We start from the raw sequence: 26538 nt of genomic DNA, 5'->3' as shown, positions 1-26538 counted from the left end.
GTTTTTATTTTCAGTACAGTGTCGGTGGAGAATTGTGTAATAGGATTTTCCAGTTTTAAAAGTCTGTTGTATAATGTTTTGCTCACACAACGACAGCTGTTTGGCTTTTGTGGATCTTGCCGGCGGGATCTCCACAAATGAGGAGTTTTGACTCGGAACATCCCACACTGGTTTAGAAGCTTACTTTCCTTTCAATTATTTCTCCCCGTTTTGATTTCCCACCCGAACTTTGCCATTCAACAGAAAAAACAACTTTGAATTTCTTCAAGAAAATCTCTGATCAGCTCACGATGAATATAGTTTGGATTTCCCTTTTTTGACTGTAACATGCTGAGGATTCGGGTTCAGAAAGTCTTGACCTGGATTATAGGGAATATTCAACTCATTCCAACTCAGATTTTCTATCAGGTCCCTGAGACTTCAAATCAGTTTCAACATAAACTAGCTATCAGAGACACAACACTTCTGTTTATAGCTTCCTAAAGGCAAAGCAAATATTGGGAAAGTTGTTAACAGTGAATCTAATAAGTGAGATTCAAGTTTCTCAGTCTCTGGAACTTCAAGGATCCGCCCTTTTTTTTAGTCCTTCCTGTGCTTGAATAAGCTGTCACTCAAAAGCCAGATTGAGAGGCTGATAACGGAATGCAGATTATAAAACAGCTGTCCTGGTTTACCCTCTCCTTTTTGTCTTTGTTATGACACCAGAAAGTTAGTAGATTGCTGTCATCATGTGACGATCAGAGTTGATGATGTGGAGATATGTTCGGTATTTCTAATGTCGGCCATTTGTTTCAAGGACAAAGTCATTGTGACGTTGTTCACAGGGCCATCAGTTTTGCCTCACTAAAGCTCACCTAGACCTCATTCATTTGATCCTTGCTGATCTCTGACAAACACGGATCAGTCGCTCACAAACCTTTTTAAGCTGGTCCCACTTTGTCTCATTAAACTTGCTTACATGTTTTATATTACTGTTTTAGGAACAAAAAGTATGCAAAGGATGAGATGTTCTAAGTTTTTATGGACACCAAAAACTGAGTTAAATATGCAACATGAATGTGTTGGAAAAAAAATTGATTTTTATGTCAAAAAATGAATCCTTTAACACATATTTCTTCCTGAACATGTAATCACTGTATGTCTATATTACTAATCATGATAATATGAAAATCATTCAATGGTAAAAGAAATACACTAGGTAAGTTTATGGAAAATTTGTAACGAAAATAACAGCTTTACAAAAATATAACATGTCACATAAAGGTATTACAATATTCCTAATTGTCACATGAAATATTTGTAAATTCTGTACTTTAACAGATAGAAGGCAACCCTACAACCGTCCTCTTCCAGAAATTAAAAAGCATGCATGTTTTTCCCTTTAAAAACAAAATGTAGAAAGTTTTGAAAATGTTTCTAGATTTATACAATGAAAAGGGCTCCGTAGCGTCTTTTCGCGCTAATGCTAAATAGGTGTTAGAAGACTAAAACATGTTTTTACCTGTTTACACATTTTTAACAAGTATCTTAGTCATGTTGGTGCCATGAAATCAGCATTTCATTTTGTTTTATTCATATAAAACTAAAAAAGGAAGGAAGAAACTTCTGCTACGATAGCATTAGCAACCCTTGACACTGAAGATTATTAACAAACGCATTTTTACCAAATGTTAAAAGAGCTTAAATTGAAAACCTCGAGGGTAGAAACAGCGTCAATTTATTAGGTGGCAGAAACCGCAACACTGAGAAAATTAAAAACCAAAAGACAATCATTTAGTTCATGAAAGCCACTCACCTCTTAAATTGCGTATGAAATCATCCAGACCCATTTTCCTCTGGGGTTTGATGTTTGGCGAGTACATGTCGGTGTTGAGGAGGACGACGGCGAAGGCCAGGATGAAGATGGTGTCCGGGTTGTGGAACTGCTGCACCACGTCTGGGTTGCACATACAGTAGCGCTGGCTGCAGACGAGACACAGCAAGGGAACCACTTCAGATCGTTTTATTTTCATTTGTACGCCGGTCCACTTGGGTTTTTAACTCTCATAACTTTTCTTTACGTTACTCAGACAAGGTCATTTCGAGACAACCTGTTGACGTTGTCTGGTAGATTTCCCAACTGACGCTGACTTCCTTCAATCTCACGCTCAATGTACCTCTGCTTTAAAAGCGCCCGCAGGATATCTCACTTCTGATGTCGGCTTCTCTGCTCCTCTGGTTGAATCCCCTGAACCATTTGTCCCAGATGTTCCAGCGAAATCCGTCAGATATCTCTTTTGGCTATCGATTGAACTTTAGATTCTACCCTTCACCCGCTAATTTAACCCTAAAGTGGGTGTTTTGAAAAGCATAAAGGAGGAAAAACATGGAATATTCTAGCAGTTTTTTTCCCTGTGTGTATGATTAAACTCGGCAACATCAGAAACTAGTCTTGTGTATATAGTTAAAGAGAATTTTAGATTTCACTTCAAGGGTAAATATATGTAAAAGCAAATTATCTGGGTTATAAATATTCAACGTGTTTTACCCTGGAAGATAAATTTATCTAATAACAAAATTAAAAATCTTTTTGAATGGTATCATTATGTAGCTTTCCTCCTGATCCCATAATTACACACAATTGTTTATAATAATGTAAATGTCATTCTGCTGAATTTGTAAGAGAAAATACACAATGTTTGTATTGACTGCAGAGAGAAATTTTATTCAACCCATATTAGAGTTTAACAGTGTCATGCTTTTTTTTCTTTGATTCAAGTATGTAGTTGCAATGGGGTTAATTATTGGACTGTTCTCAACTATTGAATTATTCCATTTAAATGATAGTTTCGCACCTCCAGCCTTTTCCATTGAAAAATCTATTTAAATCCAGCCATTCTGTCTTGGGGCGGGATTATGGCGATATTCTCTATTGTCGTGCTGCTCCTTTAACTCTTAATCATTTAATTCCAGCTTACTGCAGCCTCTCTTGTTTTCTAGCTAATGATACATTACCTGACACGTTATTATCAAGGGCCATTGTTGAGGCTTAATCACATGGTGTTTTGTTGATGCTTTCAAATCACATCAATATCTACACACAGAGCTCGACTGACCGAGTCTGCTGGTCCAACTCGCAAAAGCCAGAAGACTGAATTCCTGTTTCTACTTTCAAATATAATATGTTGCCTAGCTTGAGTCATGTATTTAAGTCAGTTATGTTTTAATTAGAAGTCTAAGCATTAAGTATTTTTTATTTGTTTCGATTTGGAGACGCTTCCCTCCTTTATGTTAGCAGTCCATGCATTTGTAGATACAGTTGTAAAAAAAAATCATTAGATTTATTGTTTATGAAGTTGTAAATAATGACTGCTTTTTAGCATAATACCAGAATTATATATAAACACATTTTGGTCTTGATTAGTGATGTGTTGATGAGGCTTCATGAAACAGCTGATAAGGTATCATGATGCAGTGTCTTGAATTTGAAAGACCACTAGATGGCACAAGTTGTAAAATAATGCCATTGAATTAGTAGATCAGAGCCAAAGAATAAAAAGCAGAGAGTGACATCTAGTGACTGTATCATGATACCTCATAAGGTGTTTCACGAAGCCTCATCGACACATCACTAGTTTTAATAGAAAAAAAACTATATATACAACACTCTCAGACTTACAGACGTAAAGTATCAACCACTTTATGTTCTTGGACAGTGGGAGTGAACCAGAGTAACCAGACTCCCGTCAAGCACGGATAGAAAATAAAAAATCCACATGTAAAGGCCAAAGCTGAAAGCGAACCAGCAAACTTTTCTTGTTCTTTGTCAAATTCTGTACAACAAAATATTCTATGAAATGAAAGGGGGAAAAGGGTGAAAATACAAATAAAAATAAAAGAGTAAACTTACGAGGAAGCGGTTGTTGATGTGTGAATAAGTGGGTTGTTTGATGTGAACTTCAGGGACAGGGATGTTGTCATTATTACAGCTTTAGGTCGAAGCAATTCTAGTTTTGAAATAATCATTCTGTCGGATTTAAGATAAGTGACCCTCTGGGAGACGCTTGACACAAGTGTGTTGACACAAACGCACACAAAATATGAGATTGCATGCTTCTTTTCTCCTGTAAAGAGTCTATAATTGTTTGAGATTCTAAAAAAAAAGAAAGTTACAACTCATCAGCTGAACAGTGTGGTGATGTGGTGACTTGGATCTAGATTGTTTCTAGATTGAAAGATCTATTTTCCAGTCCAATTAGTACAGAGAATTAACTGTTCTAAATGGAAACGCTGCCCACGTCAAAAACCCTCACGTCACTAGCCATCGCAAGACCTCAGTCGACCTGACAACCTGAGCCGATCCGGTCAAAATGAGGACATGCCGCCCGCCCACAGGCCCGGAGCAAATATCAAGATCCTCTTCCATCCAGTGTTCAAACAAGTTTTCGCTCATTTCTCACCGCAGACTAAACACTTTGGCCACAGCCCTGGCAGCAAGAACACAAAGATCAGACCAGCTGGGAGTCTTTGACAGTCTTATTGTCAAATGATTCGGCCCCAAAAATAGATTCCCAGTTTCAGTGAGCCGCGATCTGTGTCATCGGGGTAGAAATGGAGATGGTGCACTTACTCTACGGCTGCCCAAAGGCTCAACAAACTCTCACTTTCACTTCCCTTCCTCTCCTCTGTCACTAAGACTTAGACAGTGGGCTGTGTCATTGGTGGAATGCTTTTATCTCCGCTGCCAGGCACGATGCAGCTTTGCTCCACAGGCCTGTGCGACTTGTTTGCACATATGCATGCTCCAGGACACATATGGGACCTGCACAACCAGAACAATGTCTCCCAGAACACCCTGCAAACCCACTTTCCCCTCAGTCAACCGGAGGAAAGTTAGCAGCAATATTCACTGGAAGACGTTGGCTGCACTCTTAGAAATCTAATATTAATCAGCAAAAACTTGTCTTTTTATGATATTATCTAAGCAGACCTCTTTGTTTTGGGTTCAGGAGAGATGGTAACCAGTGTGAGAACCAGCCAAGGACTTTTTCAAAGCTCTATTTATATTGAGACTCATATTTTATCTCTAAATGTTGGACTATCAGCGATGTCCTTACTCAAAGGCAAAATAACCACTCACTGCTGCATTCAATGACTGAGTCTTATTTCTTCTGAAAGTCATTTGAAGTGGATCACTCTTCTTCTTCTTCTGCTTCTTCTTATCCTTTCTCTTATTTTCTCCATCTCTTCTTCTCTTCTTCTTCTCCTTATCATGAGTTCCTGTATCTCCAGCGTCTTCATCAGACACAGTCTCTTTCCTCTAACAACCTCTGTATCATGATCTCTCTTCCTGTCTTTGAACCGCACATCACTCTCATCCCTGTCCGATAAAGCTTCCCGTTCACTCTTGACAACACACACATCACACCTGTCAGTAGTCTCCACCGTTTCCACCACGACTACACTTTCTTATTCACCTCCTTTGAACTACTCTTATTACTCTAGTTTATGGACTTTAAATCCTTGTGTAACATCATTTATTGTTAATGCTCTTTAGTTACATTTTCAAAAGTCCCTTAACACATTTGTTTTCAGGCCTTCGGGTCACCTTGACCCTGAGATAACACAAGGGTTAACTTTAATTACTACTTTCATTAACTAAAAGAACAATTCATGTCTGAAATGTTATTTTCAGTTTGTTCTTTCTGTACAAATAATAATAAGATGGAGAACATGAATAATAAGCATAATTATAACAAATAAACATAAACATAAAATCAGACATATTGGTCATAATAATGTAATTATTTAAGAAAATTGAATGATAATCAGGATTCAAGTAAATGTCATTCATTAAAATACAAAAAAGCAACACATGGAAACAACAATGGAAATAACTACTATTTGAGTGACACTTAAACCAGCAGGTTACCCAGAGAGCCAAAAGTTAAAATGAATCTAACACCAATAAAAATAAATAGGAATTAATAATTAATAATTATAATAAAATAGTGCCTTATAACCTACATGTTTTCTGAAATAATTATATTTAAAGCAACAAGGTAAAATTATAGGACATTTTTTTCTATAAAAAGACACAAAAAAACAATTATATAAGTACATATATATTTATCCGTCAATTAAAATGATTCACAATAAAAAAGGCTTGATATTTTCTGCCTTAAGATGGTTGTATTGAATTCTGTCGTTGTTACAGGAGGACACTTCATGACATAGAGCTTGACGAAGAGACAAATGTGAGCAAACATGTGTATAAATAGTCGAGCTGGTAAATAAAGTAGAATCTTATGTAACCATTTGAAAGCCATCTCACCAGCGTCTCTTCATAACTGCACATGAAAGTTGTAAGCCAGCTGGCACACGCATTAAAAAAAAAAAGACTATTTGATATAAGGGAGCGTACTCACGACCGGAGAAGCCTCAAACAGATGACATAACCAGCGTTGCATAACATGGCATCGGATATCTGGCTGCCCTGATAAAAGTCTGCTCGCTTTTGACCCAAACTCTGGCAGCGTCCTCTGTGGTTACAGAGAATTTTGGAATCTGTCGCCAGGAAATAAGCTTGTGTGATTGAGCTGTAATAGATGTGATCGGTGCGGAAAATAAGGAAACAAATGTTGCATCGGCGATCCCACCAACAGCTGATTATCCCGAGCTTGATATAGTAAACAGTATCAAGCCGATCAAGCCGATGACAAATGTTGCTGCTACATCTTAACTTAGATCCTGGGGAAGTTTTTGGAGAGAACAGATGTTTTGTGTAGCTTAGGGTTAGGATTATGAAAAGTTGTCCACAGAACTATCCTCATTGTGACCAAATACCAAGCAAAGAGATAAATGAAATCCCAGAACTCACACCCCTTTGTTATACAGAAAAAAAGCTCATAAACCCTATTATAAATGACAGAGCCTGTGTTGATCAACCTTCTGTCAAGGTAATAGTCAGTTCATTGAGTTTTTAACATTAATATCTTGAGTCAACCTGTGTCTTTTAGTCTGGCGAAAGGAAGGTTATTATGATTACATTTTTTTGAATTGCCTAAACACTTGAAATCAATAGCCGTACACAATTATAAGAACCTTTCAGTCAAGAAGCAAAAACTCTGGACCGGATCCGCACAACTATAAGCACAATGCCAGCTTCACACTTTTTGCAAATGACTGCACACAGTAAATTGCAAAACACTAAACACACTAACTGTTTAAGGTTAAGCGCAGCAGTGTGTAACTGGTTCAGACAGAATTAAGTCACATGAAAGTTGTGCGTTTTCATCTGGTAACAAAATGTCATTTTTATAAAGTAGTGCATAGTTTTTACAAGAGGGTTTCATTTTACAAAGGATGTGAGGTGTTCTTCTAATTGTATGTAGTGTTTTTGAAAAACCAGGACCTCTATTCGAAATTGTGCTTAAGCAATTGAAAAAAAAAACTGTAATTACATTTATTTTGAATGAATATAGTTGATGAAAGTTCATTATTACTGTAGCAAACGTGACCCAAAAATAAAATAAAACATATTTTTACAAGTTGAGCTCGTCTATCAAGTCTCCACTCACACACCACTGCCAATACTGTTCTACGATTCTGTTTGCCACTTGTTGATCACATATTGTTGCTCAAAATGTCCAGTGACATCATGATATCAGTTGACTCGGAAAGTACACTGTCCTGGTTCTCTTGGATCTGTCCTCAGCCTTTGACAAAGTTGGTCAAACAAGGTCTAAATCAGCAGATCTGTTGTGTGGAGTCCCTCAAGGTTCTGTTCTGGGTCCTTTATTGTTTTTGCTGTACTTGATTCCCCTGGGTAAAATCATTCAGAGATTTCCTGAATGTTTCTTATCACATCTTTGCTGATGACATCCAGTTCTACTGCTCTTTTGATCCAACTGAGCCCCAGAGGCTGAACAGCTTAGTCAATTGTTTGCTAGAAATCAAACAATGGCTGATTGAAAACACTTTGCAGCTAACTGTGGACAAAACTGAAGAAATAAACATAGTCTGTCAATGCCTATGCATAATGCATATTAAAGCCCATTACATCATAGAAACATAAGTACAGAGTAAATGCCTTTACTTGATAGAGAAATAAGCCCAGAGAGAACGAGTCTATGACTGCAGCTGCAAAATAGCCTTCTTATATTTCCAATAACCCTGTACAAATGTTGAGTAAGGATTTCGAGCCTATAGCCTCGAAATCAGAACAGTTGTGCACACATTAGCACATCCAGGCTAGTGATGATAGCAGATGGTGCGGGATCAATTATGGCGGATAACTGAGAATGGTTTATTGAATTAACCATAAATACAATCGTCTTTGATGTGAAGCTAAAGTACATGCTACACAAACTTAAAACATCTGAAGGATCGTAAACATTTCTGGGTAAAGGAGCCACTAAGGGAGCCCATCAGACAAAAAGCTCCTTTTATTTCCCCCTGAATGTTCCTAAATGTACTTTGTTTAATAAAAAAAACTTGAACATTCAACACAGTACTCTGCAGATGGTCTCGATGTTATTTGTTGACTGTGTCCTTCAGGCGATGAAGGTACCAAAAATAGAGGAATCTAGACAGAACATGACCAAAGGCTTAAAGCTGGGGATGGATTCATGCACATTTAGCGAACACATTTGGAGCATACTTACACAGCCCGGGCCTCAAATTACATCAGCATTTTTGTGTAATTTAAGAGAACGTCCTGGTTTAATAAGTACAGTGGCTAGAGCAATGTTCTCCTGGTGACATTGTTGCTAATCCTGAGGGCAGGAGCCACATTTAAGCACATCACAGGCTGCAGATTAAATGTGCGCTGCAACACAACCCACTCTCTGAGAACAGAAAACAATAAGTGGACTTTTCACGGCCATTCTTTCCGTCCTGCAGGCTAACTGTGGATAATTCAAAGTCAGTGGAAGTCGGGGGGATGAGTCACATATTGCGAATTCTCTTTGTCTGTTCCGATTTCTGTGGCGCTTAAGTATTTTTAGATCAGTGGTTTAGAGATTAACAAAGTTATTCTCTCTCCAAGTCTGCTATTGATGCCAACTCATAAGTTCAGTGTGCTAATGAAGACTGACTGGAGTTCCTTCAAGGTTGACTTATGTGATTCCTAGTGATATTTGGTTGCGGTTTCAATCACATTTAACACCATTTCCCTTTTATAAGCCTTGTATCGTAGCAACTAAACTGAAAGAGAGAATCCAGCTGCATTACTTTAAATATACCTTGAAAGTTTTTGGGCAATTGCAGTATCTCTGCTGATACAAATAACTTTTATTTTGCAATATTGTTAATTCTGTGTTGACCATTGAACATATCTTTAGACGGGCTGGTGCAGCTGTGACCTCTTGAGATGCTCTTCATAACATCAATACGTGGCCATTGTTAAACTTTGAGAAGCTATCGGAGGCAACTTGAAAAACAGACGGATAGAGAGAATAGATCACTAGTCCGATCACTTTGAGGGCGAAACAGATGAACTGCAGTCTTTTCATTGTCTCTCACTCAGTTGCAACAAACCTTGTGTAACAATACAACAAAAAACTATGTTTTTATTTGACTTTTCAAATAAATTATATGTCTCGGATAACCTTCTTATAAACTTTCTTATGATTTTCTATTTTTAACATGTGGTAGTGTTTTATCTTTCCTACAAATATGTTCTACAAAAAAAACTGAGCTTCAGTGACAATAAAGCATTTTTCTATTCGGCACAAAATAGACAAAAGCACAACATGGCGGAGCGAGAATACTTTGGATGTAAAGTGAACTTGATGGGATGCTGAGATAGGCTGCTTGTGGATGCCACAGCATGCTCTTATTTTCACATGTTGTCCATCAGAAACAAAACAATCTATCGCCTGCAGAGCCCCAGAATATAGTGAAATATGAATGATAAGTCAATTCTACGACGTAAAGATGTATTAAGTGTTCAGAGTTTTTCAGGAAACAAAGGTCTTTGTTGACTCAAGATGAGCTTTATTCACCCAACAAGTCAAGAAAAGAGTCTAATTTTTAGAAAATGACACCTTAATGATATGTGATGAGGTGAAAAACATGTTCCTCTCAGCTTCCTAAAATCACAAATAACATTTCATACAAAAATAAGTATGTTTTCCTCAAACCTATTGGCAGATTTTTACAAGCAATTCAGGTCTTATTTTTGCCTTTTGATATTCAAGCTTTTTTCAGCTTCCTCAGGTTTTTTTGGAATTGCATAAACACTTAAATCAAAAGTCATACACAATTATAAAAACCTTACACTCAAGGAACAAAACTTCAGCCCAGATAAGCACAACTATAAGCACAATGTCAGCTTCACACTTTTTTGCAGACGACTGCACACAGTCAATTACAGTCAATACAACACACTTGTATACATTAGACACAGTTGCATGTCATGATGTCACTTCCTTGCAAATTCCAAAGCACTGACTTTCAAATGAACACACTCGTGATCTAGTTGGTTAAACACGACACTCAGGTGCACCAACACATGATTGCTTTATAGTAGACACACCAGTCAGCTTCATGCACTACAAAACAGCAGCAGGTGAGTTCACCTGTCTTCTGGAGACAGTGTATCCATATATCCATATACATGTGTGTGTCCAAGTGTTTGTGTATCCATATACGTGTGTCCAAGTGTGTGTATCCATATATATGTGTGTCTGGTCTGTGTGTGTGTGTGTGTGTGTGTGTGTGTGTGTGTGTGTGTGTGTGTGTGTGTGTGTGTGTGTGTGTGTGTGTGTGTGTGTGTGTGTGTGTGTGTGTGTGTGTGTGTGTGTGTGTGTGTGTGTGTGTGTATCCATATACGTGTGTATCCATGTGTGTATCCATATGTGTGTGTGTGTGTGTGTGTGTGTTTGTGTATCCATATATGTGTGTCCATGTGTGTGTATCCATTTACGTGTGTGTCTGGGTGTGTGTGTAACCATTATCCATAAAAATGTGTGTCCGTGTGTGTGTGTGTGTATCCATATAGGTTTGTATCCATGTGTGTATCCATATGTGTGTGTGTGTGTGTGTGTGTATCCATATACATGTGTCTGTGTGTGTGTGTGTCCATGTGTGTGTGTATCCATTTACCTGTGTGTGTGTGTGTGTGTTTGTGTATCCATATACAGTATGTGTGTCCATTTGTGTGTATCCATTTACGTGTGTGTCTGGGTGTGTGTAACCATTATCCATAAAAATGTGTGTCTGTGTGTGTGTGTATCCATATAGGTTTGTATCCATGTGTGTATCCATATGTGTGTGTGTGTGTGTGTATCCATATACATGTGTCTGTGTGTGTGTGTGTCCATGTGTGTGTGTATCCATTTACCTGTGTGTCTGTGTGTGTGTGTGTGTGTATCCATATACATGTGTGTCTGTGTGTCTGTGTATCCATATAGGTGTGTATCCATGTGTGTATCCATGTGTGTATCCATATGTGTGTGTGTGTGTATGTGTGTGTGTGTGTGTGTATCCATATATGTGTGTGACCATAGATGTTTGTGTCCATATACGTGTGTCCATATGTGTGTATCCACACACAATCCTGGCTTGACCTGAGTGTGTTTTAAGATACAAATTAAATTGAATTAATTCATGAATCATTGACAGCAGGAGTCAGATGCCACTTTTACACACGAGTGCCCTCGCATGTTGTCTCACATCACTATATATATATATATATACATGTTTTGATTGGGTGTTTAAGTGGTCAAAGTTATTTAACTTTAATTTAATCTGTCTTTTTTGCAGCGATAGAGTTACTACATGTTCATTCAGTGAAACCAGACGGTCATTTAAAAAAAATATATATATATTTTTATGTAAGACGCAGAAAAATTACAAATCCCTATTTCTATTATCCCTTCTACTGCGACCCAGCTGTCACTCCTCATAGAGCAGATTCAATTGTGTTCATCCCGTAACAGACAGGCTGTACAACATCATGATGCTAATACAATTATTTTAAATCATTCAGTGCATTTGTAATAACTCGTTTATGTAAGTGTTTTCAAAAACTGTAGTGTGGGATATAAATAAATGATTTTAAAATAATAATGTATGGTTTATATTTTTTACAAGTATTGGAATTATTCTATGATAAAACCAATTAATTAATTAATCAATGTATTCCTAATGCAAGACATTTCAGGCGTTGGAAATTGTAAAATTTGTTGTCAAATGAATGATGATAAAGTTTTTTTAATAAGACATAATAACATACTATATAGAATTCCCAACACTTGTTTGTTTATTTGTTGTTTTGCGATTGTTATGTCAGGGTTGATTTAAGCAAGTAACTTACAGTTAATGACCATAAGGTTTCCTCTTTGCTTTTTTCTACTTTTATTTTTTCGTACCACAACAAGGGATGGATTGATGAGGCTTCATGAAACAGCTGATGAGGTATCGAGATCCGGTGTCTTCATTTTGACGGACCACTAGATGTCACTCTCTGTTTTATAATCTTTGGCTCGGATCTACTAATTCAAAGCACCTCAAAATGAGAGTGACATCTAGTGGTGAAGACACTGTATCATGATGCCTCATCAACTGTATCATGAAGCCACATCAACCTAACGCTAACGGATACAATGTCATAACAGCGTCACAGGAAGTGAAGCATTTTATTTATTATATTTTCTTGGTCTCAGTCTCTTAGATCTCACTCTAGACAATTTGATTTAAGCATTTCCTTTTCTTTTTTTTCCGCAGTCGAAAAAAAATCGAAAACAAGTGTTGCTTCAATGGATTTGCAAACGCTTGTTATTTTCTCAGCCTTCATGTCGTGAACAGAAACTCTCTATTACACAGAAGAAAAAAAAACACCAAATATTTTTTTGCCAAGAAACTGTCAATCAAAAGGATCTATTTGGGTCTTGACTGCGCTCATGCTGATTGCCTGCAGCTAAGATCTCACTTGTGATTGGCCGACAATCAAACACTGCTGAGTGAAGTCAAAGGTTAGGTGCAATCAGAACACTTTGTTAATGACGGAGCAGAGGTCTCATCCGATGCCTGTCGCAGGAGCTCGTGGCACAGGTTTAACTAAATCTTGTTCAGACGCCCACCCCGGGGCCGCGGCGCCAGATCAAAAGGGCTTTCCAAAAATCAGATGTATTGCACTTTATACGAGCAGAGTTGCATGCCATTGTTTCCTCTTTCCATATGTGCCTAAAGGCAGATTCCTTTTTTTTTTTGTTTTTGAATCCCTTTAAAAAAAAAAAAGAAGCCAGTGCAGTCATGTGATGGACTTAAATAACGAGTGAAGCCAGAGCTAGTTAGTCAGTGAGTTGACAGCCTCACCTAAAGGCTTCGATGAGTCTCTCCACTTTCTGCGCCTCTCCTTGAACACGAACGTGAGCCTGGAACTTTCTCAGGGCTTCGTCCAGCTCCATCCCCGAAAAATCCATCTCGTCCACCACACAGCTGCGGGGAAATAGACGGAGAGAATAGGTGAGGGTTGGGGGGGGAAAGAGAGAGAGAGAGAACTGTGACAGTGATGGGGTTTGGGGGGTGTGGGGGGGGGGGTGAACATCTATGTAGGCGCTGACGGCAAATTGCCCTCTTACAGTCGCACTTCCACTACAGAAGCACTGACCTGGAAGACGCACACACACACGGAGACAGCATGTTTGAGAACGCACACACACTCTTTGAGCAAACATCAGTGGGGATGATGGTGGGAGATAAAAAGGAAGGAGAAAGGGATGAGAAGGCGAAATAATGAAATGCTAAGAGTGATGGGGTAAGAGGGAGTACATGAAAGGCGGAGGACAGGATGTGGCAGGCTGTGTGTGTGTGTGCGTTTGTGAGTGTGTGTGTGTGTTCGCAGTGGAGTGACCTATTTCTACAATCTCTGCAACAACCTCAGCAAAATCTCAAAATATCCCCGGATCTGTGTCTGCAGCAGACTGATGCTTAAGTGGCGAGCGTGAGAGCATGAGGTGAAATTGTGTCGAGTGCTAACGCATCCGTGTCAGGTTTGTGAACACGTGCACGTCTCGTGTGGCTTCAGAGGGGCAGTTTCAACTGGAATCATTGAAGTTGTGAATATATTAGGAACACTCGGTGAATCCGTTGAAACGGCGAGTGCCGTATTGTGAGGTTTCAATGAGCTTGATGTGTACAAGTGTTTCAAGTGGGAGGTCTTTCAGAGTAAAGTGGAAATGAAAACAGGATTTTTTTAAAGGTGTTATTTATGCAATTTGTTTGGTTGTGTTTTGATGTTCCTGGATTACACATCCACAGAGGGAATACCGAGGTGTTTCCTGGTCAATCTGTCGATGGGTTTTCTGGGTAAACCTGGGAATCCCAGGGAACCAAACTTAGGAGTCGTCCAGTTCTATTTACTGTCTCTATAGGATCACCAAGCTTTTGAATCCATCCCTTGGCAAAAGTCGAGAAACCAAGCAAAATAAACATGTTTTTTGCACTTTTAGACTCTACCGAAATATTGCGTGCATTGGAAAGGTATGATCAAAGCGAGGATGTGTTTATAGTTGACGATTTGTGTTTCTATTAAAAGACACAACATCACTTAAAGCTGATAAAGGGGAGAGGTTGCAAACAAGGAAATGCTAGTTAGTGATGCTGTATTCAAACCTTAGTTGTCGTCCAAAAAGTTTTTCAATTTTGTTCTGATCAATGTTTAAGATCCATCTTATGTTTCTGTTTAAAAAAAATAGACCCATCTTCCAATTTCCTCTCGTAGGTGAAGAGCTTTGCCTTCTAGCTCAGCTCATTCTGCACCACTACCGATAAAACAACTGCAACAGGATTATTTTAACAACATATATTGTTGTTGATATTATGTCGTAAACCTTTAAAACACTTATAGTAATCCTGTAGGATTAATTGATTATACATTTTTTAGCAAGTTTTGCTGAATTCATATTGTTTGCAACAGGCGTGCATTAACACTTGTCCTCAGGTTTACTTGTTTTTTTGTTATTCCATGCAGTGTTTGTTTGCAGAGAAGATACACTCAAATTTCAGGAATAAATCATTTTGCACAACTTGACCAATATCTAGAAATAATCTCACAAAAAGTACTATTTATCAAATGTGTTCGCATTAATTCAATTCTATTTAAAGTGTCAAATCATAAAGTTACATCAAGACACTTTAAAGTTTAAATGAAAATGTATTAGAGGAGATAAAATCAGGTCCCAGCGAATCACAATGAATGACAGTGGCGAGGAAAAACTGTCTTTTAACAGGCAGAAACCTCGAGCAGAACCAGACTCGTAGACGGTCTACTGTGATTGGTGGGGAGGGGGAGAGATAATGGAGAGTGTAGAGTAGGGCAGCAGTGTTTCGTTTTTTGTTCATCTTGACCTAGTGTCTTGCCCCGGCTAGCTGAGATGAGGTAGAAGATGTTTCGTACATCTAGGGAGAAATAAGTGTGGATATCAGCCGACACATCGGGACTCACTCGAGAACGTCTCTGTTGAACTGCAGCTTGCTGTTCCCCAAAAACTCTCCGATCATCTGTCGACTCAGGCCTTTCCTCTGCAGCAGGAAGTGAGCCACGCCGATGGCCGTGTCGGGGACGAAACCGCGAGTGATCAGGAAGTGGATGCCTCTCTCGGGGTTCCTGTCATGAAAAGAGAATCGGATTACAGTCAACAGAGTGTGTGAGACACACGCGTGCAGCCGAGCGGAGAAAATAATAGAGTATTTTAAAGAACGAGTGATGTGAGACAACATGCGAGGGCACTCGTGTGTAAAAGCGGCATCTGACTCCTGCTGTCGATGATTCATGTGAATTAAATCACTTTAATTTGTATCTTAAAACACACTCAGGTCAAGCCAGGATTGTGTATCGAAGTATATCAGTGGCAACAAAATACTTTATGGTTGAATCTAATGTTTAAAGATTTTCTTAAATTTAAAAATTGTCTAATAATTATATTTAATAATATAATTATGTTGGTATAATGGTGTGACCAGATAATTCCAAAATAGTACACAGATACTTGATCGAACTTCTAGCCAATTGTGCGACTGTATTTTTATAAAATTATATTGACGAATTCAAAAATTGTAAAAATTGTATTTTTGAATAATTAGAATTAGAAAATCAAACTCTATGTATAAAAATAATCATTCTTTTTCAAAAAGTATTCGAACCCTTTAATTAAATATAATTCAATTTAAATATACAAATTATTTGATTAAATTATGCAATAAAAAAAATTCAAACATTCAATATACAACTATTTAATTCAAGTAATAATTGTTAATAGTAATAATAATAATATTTAGTAATAATGTAATAATAGTTAATAATAACTGTAATAATAGTTAAATGTAATCTTTGAATATAATATATATATATATATATATATATATATTTATTAATTTTTTTTTACCAACAGTTTACCCTTATGTTATCTCAGGGTCAAGGTGACCTAAAGGCCCAAAAAACAAATATGTTTGTGGTACCCATTGTGTAGTTTTTGGGCCTCCGGGTCAACTTGACCCAGCAACAACAAAAGGATTAAATGAAAAATACAATTCTCGCACATTAAATCGAGGAAGTCTCACTCACACGTTGAAGAGGTTCAGTCCGATGCGGTAGAGGCGTTTGCGGTGCGTGTCCGTGGACAGGGTCGGCGATCTACAGGACGCTGGATCTTGGCAGCGGTCTCGCGGCAGGGAGACCACCAGAGCCTGCATGCCGTCCGGAGTGGGCCCCCCCTGGATCTGCTGCGGGTGAGTGTAGTGGTATTGCTGGTACTGGGTGTAAATCTGTGCCGGTTGCTGGTTGGACTGGGCGGAGGTGGACATGGAGGTGGACGTTGAGGTAGAGGTGGAGGTGGAGCCCAGCCTGTCGGACTCCCCCTCCATCGACCCCCCTCCTTGGGCTGGTACTGAAGATCCTCTCCTGGATCCCGGATCCATTTTCTCCAGCTCTTCGCTTGGGGGAGGAGCGGGGAACTCTGGCTCCAGACCTTCTGACAAATCTCCCCCCATCATCCCGCTCATGGATGTCTTCCTGCTGCCGGGCCCCGCCCCGCCCGCGTTGCCCAGCGAGGTGGTGGTGGTGGTGGTGGTGGCGGAGGAGATGGTGTAGGAGCTATTGCTGTCGATGTGGACGGTGACGTCCCTGAAGGCCATGAGCAGCGAGCTGGCGCTGCGGGGCATACAAGCGCTCTCGGCCGCCGCTCGTAGAGCCCCGGCGTCCATCAGAAGTCCTTTCCCGTCACCGCCCTCCGACAGACTCCAGCCGCGGAGAGCATCGTCGATGGACTGAGCTAACGAGTGCAACTGAAAGGACAAGAGTTTCCCGTCAGACATGATGTGGGAATTTCACAATTTGGGATTGAACTGATCCAGTTTTTTGGGACATCGATTTAGTAAGATAGACTTTATTAATCCTTCACATGTGTATGTAACTCTACGTGGCGTGCCGGATGGTTGGCTCAAAATCAATGACGATATGGTGACATATAGATAATATTGACATAAACAATTATACAGGGATTCCCAATAATAGTAAAATATTTGTTGAAGGAATCGATTTGATGGAACAAATACAGGTAAATATACTTTTTTTTTGTGTTCCTCTGTATTCGATTTTAGCCCCTCGTGTTAAGTTTGACACTAGGAAGAACCGTAGTCAGTCACTTTCATTACATTAATCTTTTTTTATTGTTATGTTTAGAGGCTTAGAAGTTATTTGTTTGTGTTTCCAAACATGCAATTAGATATGATATTAGCTGGTAAGATACATTAAGCTTTTCCTTACTATGACGCATTATAGATAGGGAATGTTTTTCTCAACTTTAGAGTTAGGTTGTCTTTTATTAATCTGTATTATATACTTGCAATCCAAGCTTGTTGATAACAGGGATGGCTGCAGTTTTAGTGGACATTTACCATCACAACCCTCTGTATATTTTGAAGATCAGTATCTAGTTTATCTTAAAAAATACCAAATGTTGAATTTATAAAAGAGTCATTTTTAACAACATGATAACAATTTGATCATTTTCAATTGAGTGTGTCTTTGCCGTTAAGGGTTGTCAAAGATGAATTCATGAAAACAGTTTTAGCTCTTCCTATAAATAAATGATTTCTTCTTCATTATGTCTTGAATGTAGTATCCTATCTGAAAATGAAATTGTACCAGTTTCAAAGAAGTATTTCACACCTTACTTATGATATTCAATTATTGGTAATTAATTTTAATTTGAGATTTTGAAGTCCATTCTATCCACAAGAGTGATAAAATCTGGTTATTGCTTTTATTTTAATTATCACAGGGTAGGCAGCGTTGAAAAGTAGCTCATTTTATAACCATCACCAGCAGGACATTGCTTTGGGCAAGACCTTGAACCTCGAAATTGCTCCCTGCACTGCTAAATCACATGGATAAAATCCAATTTCCCTGAAAAATGAGCTTAGTCCTGTATAAGCTTCATTCCATGTAGATGTTTTTTAAGTGCCCCGAGGAGAAAAAAAAAAGTTAAATTTCTTTTTTTGTCATTGAAGTGTTAAACAGTTTAGCTGGATGAGGGTGTTTCATGTATTAATTAAAATTGCTGGCATGTTTAAATACTTCTCTAAGTTGTTCAATATGGCTGTTTCCTTAACCGTGATTTATATTGAAACTGAGATGTTTGGCTACAGATGATGTATTACAGAAAACTTTCCTAAAGAGCCCTGTCCCATTTCAGGATAATTATTATCGAATATTTCTCTGCTGTTATCTGCTGTCGTTGATAATTTATATCACAATTCAATTTCTAGAGCAGAAACTGTGAGACTGTAATGCTCTCCCCCTGAAATGATTGAAGATGGTGTGGGATGTTATGTCGGCCAGACTTGGACACTTCTCTGGCAGTACATCAAGAGGGTTGTAAAAATCATTACAGCTTGTGTAAACGTTGTCTAATTTGAACGGAGCCGATGAAGGACAAGCTTTTTTGTCTCGGTTCGTTGCCGTTAATCTGGCTAATATTAGGCTAAAGCTACATGCTAAACTGTACGTAAGATAATTTAACTTTTCTAGTTTAATCATTTTTAACTTTATTATTAAAGGTCTTAATTTAGATGTTCAAATTTTGATCAAAGATGAGAATCCTTAGATAGCAGATAAAAATATCTACCTTAAAAAAACAAATACGTCTTAAATGTTTTAGGGGTTATTTATTGATATTTTAAAAAGAGTTAACGTCCTTAATTTTATTTACAGTCAATATGTTAATTAAACAAAGAAGTCATCATTATTTTTATAAACTTTTTGTTCAAATGTCAATTAATAATACATGTTTTATTTTAATTTTATTTTAAGTTATTTTTGCTACAAAAAACAAACAAACCCATTATTATTATTTATTGTACAATTATGGAAGCGTATTGCATTCACATGATAAAACGTATATTTATATTTTATCCCAAATTATGGATTTAATCATAAATAATGTGAGAACCTCTGACCTTTTTTTTAACGTTAAATAAATGATTTAAAAAATACAGAAATCATTACCAGTAAGACAAACTGATAAATATGTTACTCTGAAAAATAGAAACAATAATAAGATCAAATAAAACACATTTATCTATGGAAAATATTTTAATTCCAAAGAATTACCAAATTGTGCACACAAACAATATATATATATATATATTATTGAACAATAATTGATAATATTGAACAATCAATTGTGTACACAAACAATAATATATATATATATATATATATATATATATATATATATATATACTGTATATATATATATATATATATATATATATATATATAAATAGTAATATAGAAGTAAAAAAAAACAGAAATTAAAGAGTAATAATGGAAATTAATATGAATAAAACTGATGTATTTTGACCAAATACTTCTTTAAAATTTGGGTCTATATAATGTAATTTTCGTATCCTACATAAGGACTGCTGGTTGATGGAAAACTGGTGAATTGAGTCAAATCTAATGGAGTGTTGACAATACCTGTTCAGAGAAGCAGTCCTCCAGCTGTGTGAGAGAAGGTCCAGGAGGTTGAGTCTGTGCAGAACCTGGAGCGGGAGGCGAAGTGGCCGCCGTGGGCGCAGAAGCAGGAGAAGGAGGCAGAGAGGTGGAGCGACAGGGAGGTGGAGGTGGAGTCTTGGACCTCAGAGGTATCTGTCCTCCAGCTGGATGGAGGCTGTAACTGTGTCTCTGGGCCGAGTTCCTGGCCCGGCCCGAGGGGCTCGGATGGCGCAGGGAGATCCGACGAGGCAGTTTGCTCTCCGACAGCGAGTTGCGGATTTTTTGGAAGTTCTTGCTGAGCTGGTACTGCCGGAAAGCCGTCTGAATTCGACGAGCGGCTCTCCTCGCTATGAGATGTCCTCCATACTTCTGCTCCAACTCCTCGATCTGTGGAGGAGTGCGAGGGGAATGTTCAAATACCAAAGATGTTTACACACACTTCTGTTTTTGGCAAACATTTCATTTGCAATCTTCTTCCCATGTCCACAAAAGTCATAAAAGCCAACTCCACTGAAGTATCCCTGGTACTTATCTGCCGTCCCCTTTGATTCCTGTGAGGGTTTTGACGGTATTAAAGCCAAAGTAAACATCATCCATCATCGTTCCGTGGATAGATTTGGCTGATGTGCCACGGGAGGAAGGATGGATGAGCTCTGACATGGATATATTGGAGAGAAAAGTAAACGGCCTCGCAGCGTTTCTACAGCACATCTGCCTTCGGATCGGAAAAGGCGGAGACAAAAGTCGAAGCCGTGACGAGTAAATGACAGGAAGTCTCCTCACAACAAGTTCACCTGAACACATGTACAAACACATACTTAAACACGGCGAGCTCTATTGCCGCAGCGAAACCCTTCAGCAATATGCCACGAGAAATAAAGACATCTTCAGTCGCCAGCAGCAGTTATTAGCTGTTACCATAACAACCCAGCATCTCTCGCTCTCTTGTTGCCATCGCTGTGGAAGTACTGCTGGTTTTTTTTTGGTTTTTTCGTGTGTCGGCTGAGACGGAAATAGAAGTGCAAAAGAAGCTTTTGTCACCAACGCAAGTGCAGGTGGAGAAGCTTGATCTCTGGTGTGGGAGCATGTGTTTGCCAAAAAGAAATGTTTTTGTTTTTTTACCTGTTTGTTTTTATTTTCCAGGCTGATCTCGTACTCGCTCGGGCCTTCCCGCTTTGGCCCCTCCACATCCTGGCCACTAGAGGACGTTCCATCCTCCAGGCTCAGCATCTGTCCGCTACCATTGAGACAACACAAAACTACATTAGTGCTCATTCATGACCATCATATTAACAGTTTTAACAGCTGTACAAATCATGTCTAACCGGAACATTTACACTGTGAACCAAGAACAAGCGAGGCATCGTAAAAAAACCTTTTTTAGAGAAGTATCGTAAATAAAACAAGTTCTTTACAAGTAAAAACCTTCCCAGAAAGACAAAAATGATGGATTAGACAGTAAAAAATGTTTTTTTTTTAAAAACATGTAACATTTTGTATCATCATATTTTCACGTTCTTTGTAATGATTGGTTTATTTCCGAACAATCATGAGTTATGTAGCAGGATTCGCTAACTATTATTATAAAAAAGGTCTTTACCACGCACGTTTAACTGGCGAGTGTCATGTGACTTACGAGGAAAATAAAACCATAAACTGTCACAACAAGAGCCTCATTGTGGTAAAGCAGCAAAATGAACAAAATTCTGACTGTAAGGGGAGCCAGAAAGCAATATTTTAAATCCTACAGATTGGGCCTTTAATATTGTATGCTTAATGGCCAAAGAGATTTTAGCACAAATCAAATTTCAGCTTCCCAGGAACTTCTTAAGCCTCTTTACTCTCACGCCAGGACGTGCCTACTATCTACAGACGCTAGCGGAACATTGAATCCTACTTATAAAGTGTATGAAAGTCTTTAACATGCTATGACACAGAAAAAAAAAAGGAACGGGACTTTTGGTCAATGCAAAGGTAGTTTTTGTACAAAGTCATTATATATGTGTTGTCCCTCGACCTGGAGGCCCGAAAACAAATGTGTTTGTGGTATCCCTTGTGTTGTCTCTGGGTCAAGGTGATTGACCTCCACCACTGCATATCTATTTATGGAAGTTCACTTTGACCCAGAGATAACACAAGGGTTATACATCTCTCTGAGACAGAAGAGAAGTTATGAATAATAATTCATAAACCAGACAAAAGACTTCAAATCTATGGTGTTCTATAGTGTTCTATAGTTCGAACATGATTTGTGAAAAGTCAAACTAAACGCAAAACGCAATTAAATTCGAAAGTAGGTTTCTGTGTATCTGGTATCAGGCAACAATGACCGTGAAGCCCACCAGTTACAGGAAGAGCTTATCTGTCTTCAAACCGCTCTAATGTGTCAGTCCGTCACTGAGGGAGCTGATCAGTGACGGTGGAGCGGCAGACCAGTTCTTTACCACGTGTTGAAATCATGCTGTCTCTGTGTTGTCTTGACTTTTTAAGTATTTATTTTATCAGGTATTTTTTGATTGTTTAAGCGCTTTGTGACCCTGGTCTTGAAAAGCGCTCTATAAATACTAATTACTTACTTGCTTACTTACTTACTTATACTTACTAACTTACTTACTTACTTACCTATAATTGAAAAGCAGGAAGTTACGAAATCTGCCTTTCTAGCTTACTGTTAATTCAAATATATAAAATATATTTACATTCAAACTGTACGGATCAGTTGTATTTACATTTCCCAAGTGCTATTCAAAGTAAAAAACTTTTTTTTTCCGACTTTGTTCCTCACATCACAGTTAACCCTTGTGTTATCTCTTGACCTAGAAGCAACACAAGGGATACCTCAAACCCATTTGTGGCCGAGCCTCTGGGTCGCCTTGACCCTGAGATAACACAAGGGTTAATCCCTTCTCGTCTGGGCAACTGTTTCTCTTGTAACTTAGCTATTTCTTATTGCTCATTACAGGACGTGGTAAGACTAAACAATTAATATGAGTATTGCTTTGACTCCATCCACCTTTTATAATGGACTCTTGACTTATTATAAGTTTTTTTCAAAAGATTAGCTCATTGCTGTGAGACTGAGGGAGTTGAGTGTGATTAAGTCTGTTCGAATTTACACTGTTTTTTTTTCCAGTTGTCCATGTTCCACAGGTGCCTCAATTCGACGGATGTGTTTTGAGAATTGTGTTAATTTGAATCAGCTGTAGAAATACATTTTTGCAACAAAGGTGCGAAAGTGATTTTGAGTCATTTAAAAAAAAAAGACTTCCTACCACATACATTTCCATAATTGGACAATTTTAATGATCCAAACCATTGCTTCACCTGCAGGTATTACAGTACTAACTAGCATATCAAACTGGAAGATACGAGGGTAGCAAGTGCAACACAATAGCCTCCAATATAGCCATCACAACAAATCAAAACCTCATCAGTACAACAACTGCAATAAAACCTCATTATAATCTTGGTCCCAGTGGATTGATTGTCGAGTGCTGCATTAGACCGAGCTGCTTCGCTCTTTGTGTGAAATGTCGGACAAGAAAGAGTGTGTGTGTGTGTGTGTGGAGATGCTCACAAACACACTCATGACTTGGGTGGCTACAATCTGCATAATGAAGAATCAGACGACTCCATGACTAATCAGAGCAGCGCCGTCTGATAATCTGAGATACGGGGGGAAACACATTTGATCGTTGGACGGCCGGCGCGCTGATGCAAGCGCCGTGCACTCTATCTCACTTTTTGAAGATGATGTCGGCTCGAGAAATACCACTATTTACCCATCAATGACGATCACAATCAACTGGATCCTTATGTAACGAAATAAAAAATCGGAGCGTTTAGCAACGAATGTCTTTGTTTTTGCTGGTGCTTGGAGCGAAGCACTGACGTCACAATCGTTCAAGAGCACCGGATGAAACACTCAATATCTTCAAAGTCAAACATGTCTAGCATGAAAAGAAGCAGAAGCAATTCATCCTTGGCTTGTATTCTTTACTAGAGAAGAGGGGAGAGCACCCTGCCTGTGATAGTGACCCCTCCACTGTAATCCCAGGTTCTCTCCACGGATGGATTCTTGCACGGAGGGGTTATTGAAATCCTGTAAACCCATACGAGACTCTGCAGTCCACTTCTAATCATCTTAAAGACACACTTAATGCAACATTTTGTGCTTCGCTGTACTACATTCCCTGGAGGTGCAATGAATCTTGGTCTGGAGTGGTGAGCAGTGGACCGGCTGCTTGTTCTCCAGGGTCCTCCAGGGTTGATGGTCTGGGGTGGACAACAACAAGTGCTGCGTTTTGTTCGGGTTGTATCGTTTATCGGATAAACATCCACAGCCTGGAAAGATGCGGCCTCAACACTTTTTCATTAGCCCTGAAGGTTCAGGTCCTCATGGTCCTAGACCTGGTTTCTAATTGGAATATGTGCCAGTTTTAGTCAAAGGGGGTTCATTGTTTATGGCAAATTTCAATGAAACTGAAATCCATATATATTACATAATAATAAAGACATATTTCCAGGAATGTATAACCTTTTGATTATCGTTAATTTACTTTTGTATCTTTTCTATACATTTTTTTAACATCCTCCTTAACTTACTCTCTTCAGTTTTTAGGGTAACTTCAACTCATGTTTCACTTGGATGTTTTCGAATCCTCTGCACATCACTGGGTCTGATTAAATAAACATTATAAAGATTATTATTTGGATTTTGGAATGTTGGACCATACAAAAGAAGAGAGGATGGTGGAGAGAACATAGTTTGATAACGTTATCTATTTTTATAGATAGCAATGCTACCTGTAGTCATTAAAATGTAAAATGCATCATCCTGTACCTGTAACTGAAATTCATAAAAAATCTAATTAAATATAACAACAATTCAATTTGCCATCTTTGAAAAAACATAATAATGAAAAAATAAACATTTTATTTTGCCTTGTATTCCAGCTTGTACCTTTATATTCCTTCTAATATTCCTGTTTTCTTTCTTGAAATTGTCCACTCTCTTGATGTAGAAGACATGAGTCAACCTTCTTCAACATGTAATCAGGTGAAGGCGGTCAAGGGAGATAAAATGACAGAAATGAACGACAACATAAAATGTTTCCACGGATCTTTATTTATGCCTCATTTCCAACCCTTTTATAGTATCTCTGCATGTCGCTAATATATTATTTGCATTTATATATCCTGGTTTTCCACAGTCTGACATAAGTCTTTAACCATTAAAGTTTAGTGTCAGGATTGAATAGGTCTGATAAAATTGATGAGGATTGTGTATCTAAGCTTTAACATTTCTCAAAACTGGGCTTCCTGCCAAAATAGGAAGTTACTAAAACCGAAGACAGAATATAGAATACAGAAGTAGTCGCTCTAAATGCAGTGGAAACCCATTTGAATATTTAAGTAAAGGAATGATTCAATTTCAATGTAAATCTGTGTTTTTGTACAGCACTGAACTGCAGCAACCGTCTGCCCTGACACTGAGAAGATCGATGGTACCGCTCTCCAAGGTCATGTTGTTGGCCTCATATGTGAAGTTTCTCTCACTGTATTTCTTCATGTGTTGACTCGCTTCACATATTCATTAAAAGCATCTTGCCAGGTTTGTGACAATGTGCGCAAGGATAAAAATCTTTGTCATGTTTCTGTCTAAAATGTCCCTTATTTTTGTTCTATTTATTGTAGTATAGCGACATTACTGATCTTATTTCGATTGTAGATTCTCACTGAAGGCATCCAAACTATGAATGAATACATGTGGAAACAACATGAACATGCAATATGACGTGTTGAGTACATGTTTTATAGTCTAGTTTCTTAGTAATAGGCACCTGTTTTCTAATTACTGCTCTGCAGACTTTTAGTTTTTCTTGATGAATTTATGAGGTTTTTCACATGGTTTTCACTTCACAGGTGTGTCTTGTCTGGTGTACTTTGTGTAATCTCTAGACTTTTTAATGATGTTGGGCAGAAGTCAGGTTGAAACACAGCCGACAGCCTTATTGCTAGAATTCATATTATGACAAGAATCAATCGGCTAAATTAAGTGAAACGATGAACTATCACTACTTTACGAAGCTAAGGTCAGCCAGAACGTAAAATTGCAAAAACCTTGAATGAGCCTCTTAGGTGTGGCCAAACATTTGGCCTGTACTGTATATATTAATACTTTTTTAGCATGTTTCATGACTCTCTCGCCCCCCCCAGAGAGTGATGGATCTTTAAATGATCCGTGGATCTAAAACGTAATTCCTAACACTGAAAAGATGGATTCATAACTCTAAACCTCCTCTGTTGAGATCCTTTTTAGAGCATTATTATAAAAACCAAACTATTCTTAGTATATTTAAATCAATATCAAGATCAAAAGATGCCCCACAAACGACCTCTTCGTCTCAATCCCTCCACCTATGACCTGTCCCGGGGTATTTACCCTGCGGTTTAAAGCAAAGCATCTGGCCTTTCAAGTGAAAATCTACCGCTGACAAGAAGGTCACATCTGAAGTGTGCCGTTTTCCCCTGCGTCCGACGAAGCGAGA

At 38.3% G+C, this 26538-nt stretch overlaps 1 protein-coding gene across 2 annotated transcripts in view; it reads right to left on the bottom strand.

Moving 5' to 3' along the window:
- Nucleotides 1–26538, bottom strand: part of iqsec3b (IQ motif and Sec7 domain ArfGEF 3b) — a 53827-nt gene that overhangs the window by 13903 nt on the left and 13386 nt on the right. For both annotated transcript variants that reach the window (XM_087796831.1, XM_087796832.1), the window contains exons 3-8: nucleotides 21110–21224; nucleotides 19970–20374; nucleotides 16553–17271; nucleotides 15434–15595; nucleotides 13303–13425; nucleotides 1796–1962 (exon numbers count right to left, since the gene is read on the bottom strand). In XM_087796831.1, the coding sequence (XP_087652957.1) occupies nucleotides 1796–1962; nucleotides 13303–13425; nucleotides 15434–15595; nucleotides 16553–17271; nucleotides 19970–20374; nucleotides 21110–21224 (1691 nt within the window). The remainder of the gene's footprint in view (nucleotides 1–1795; nucleotides 1963–13302; nucleotides 13426–15433; nucleotides 15596–16552; nucleotides 17272–19969; nucleotides 20375–21109; nucleotides 21225–26538) is intronic.

This window comes from Callionymus lyra, chromosome 8 (assembly GCF_982586985.1).
Source record: "Callionymus lyra chromosome 8, fCalLyr1.hap1.1, whole genome shotgun sequence".
NCBI lineage: Eukaryota > Metazoa > Chordata > Actinopteri > Syngnathiformes > Callionymidae > Callionymus > Callionymus lyra.
This window is presented reverse-complemented; position numbering and strand designations above follow the sequence as displayed.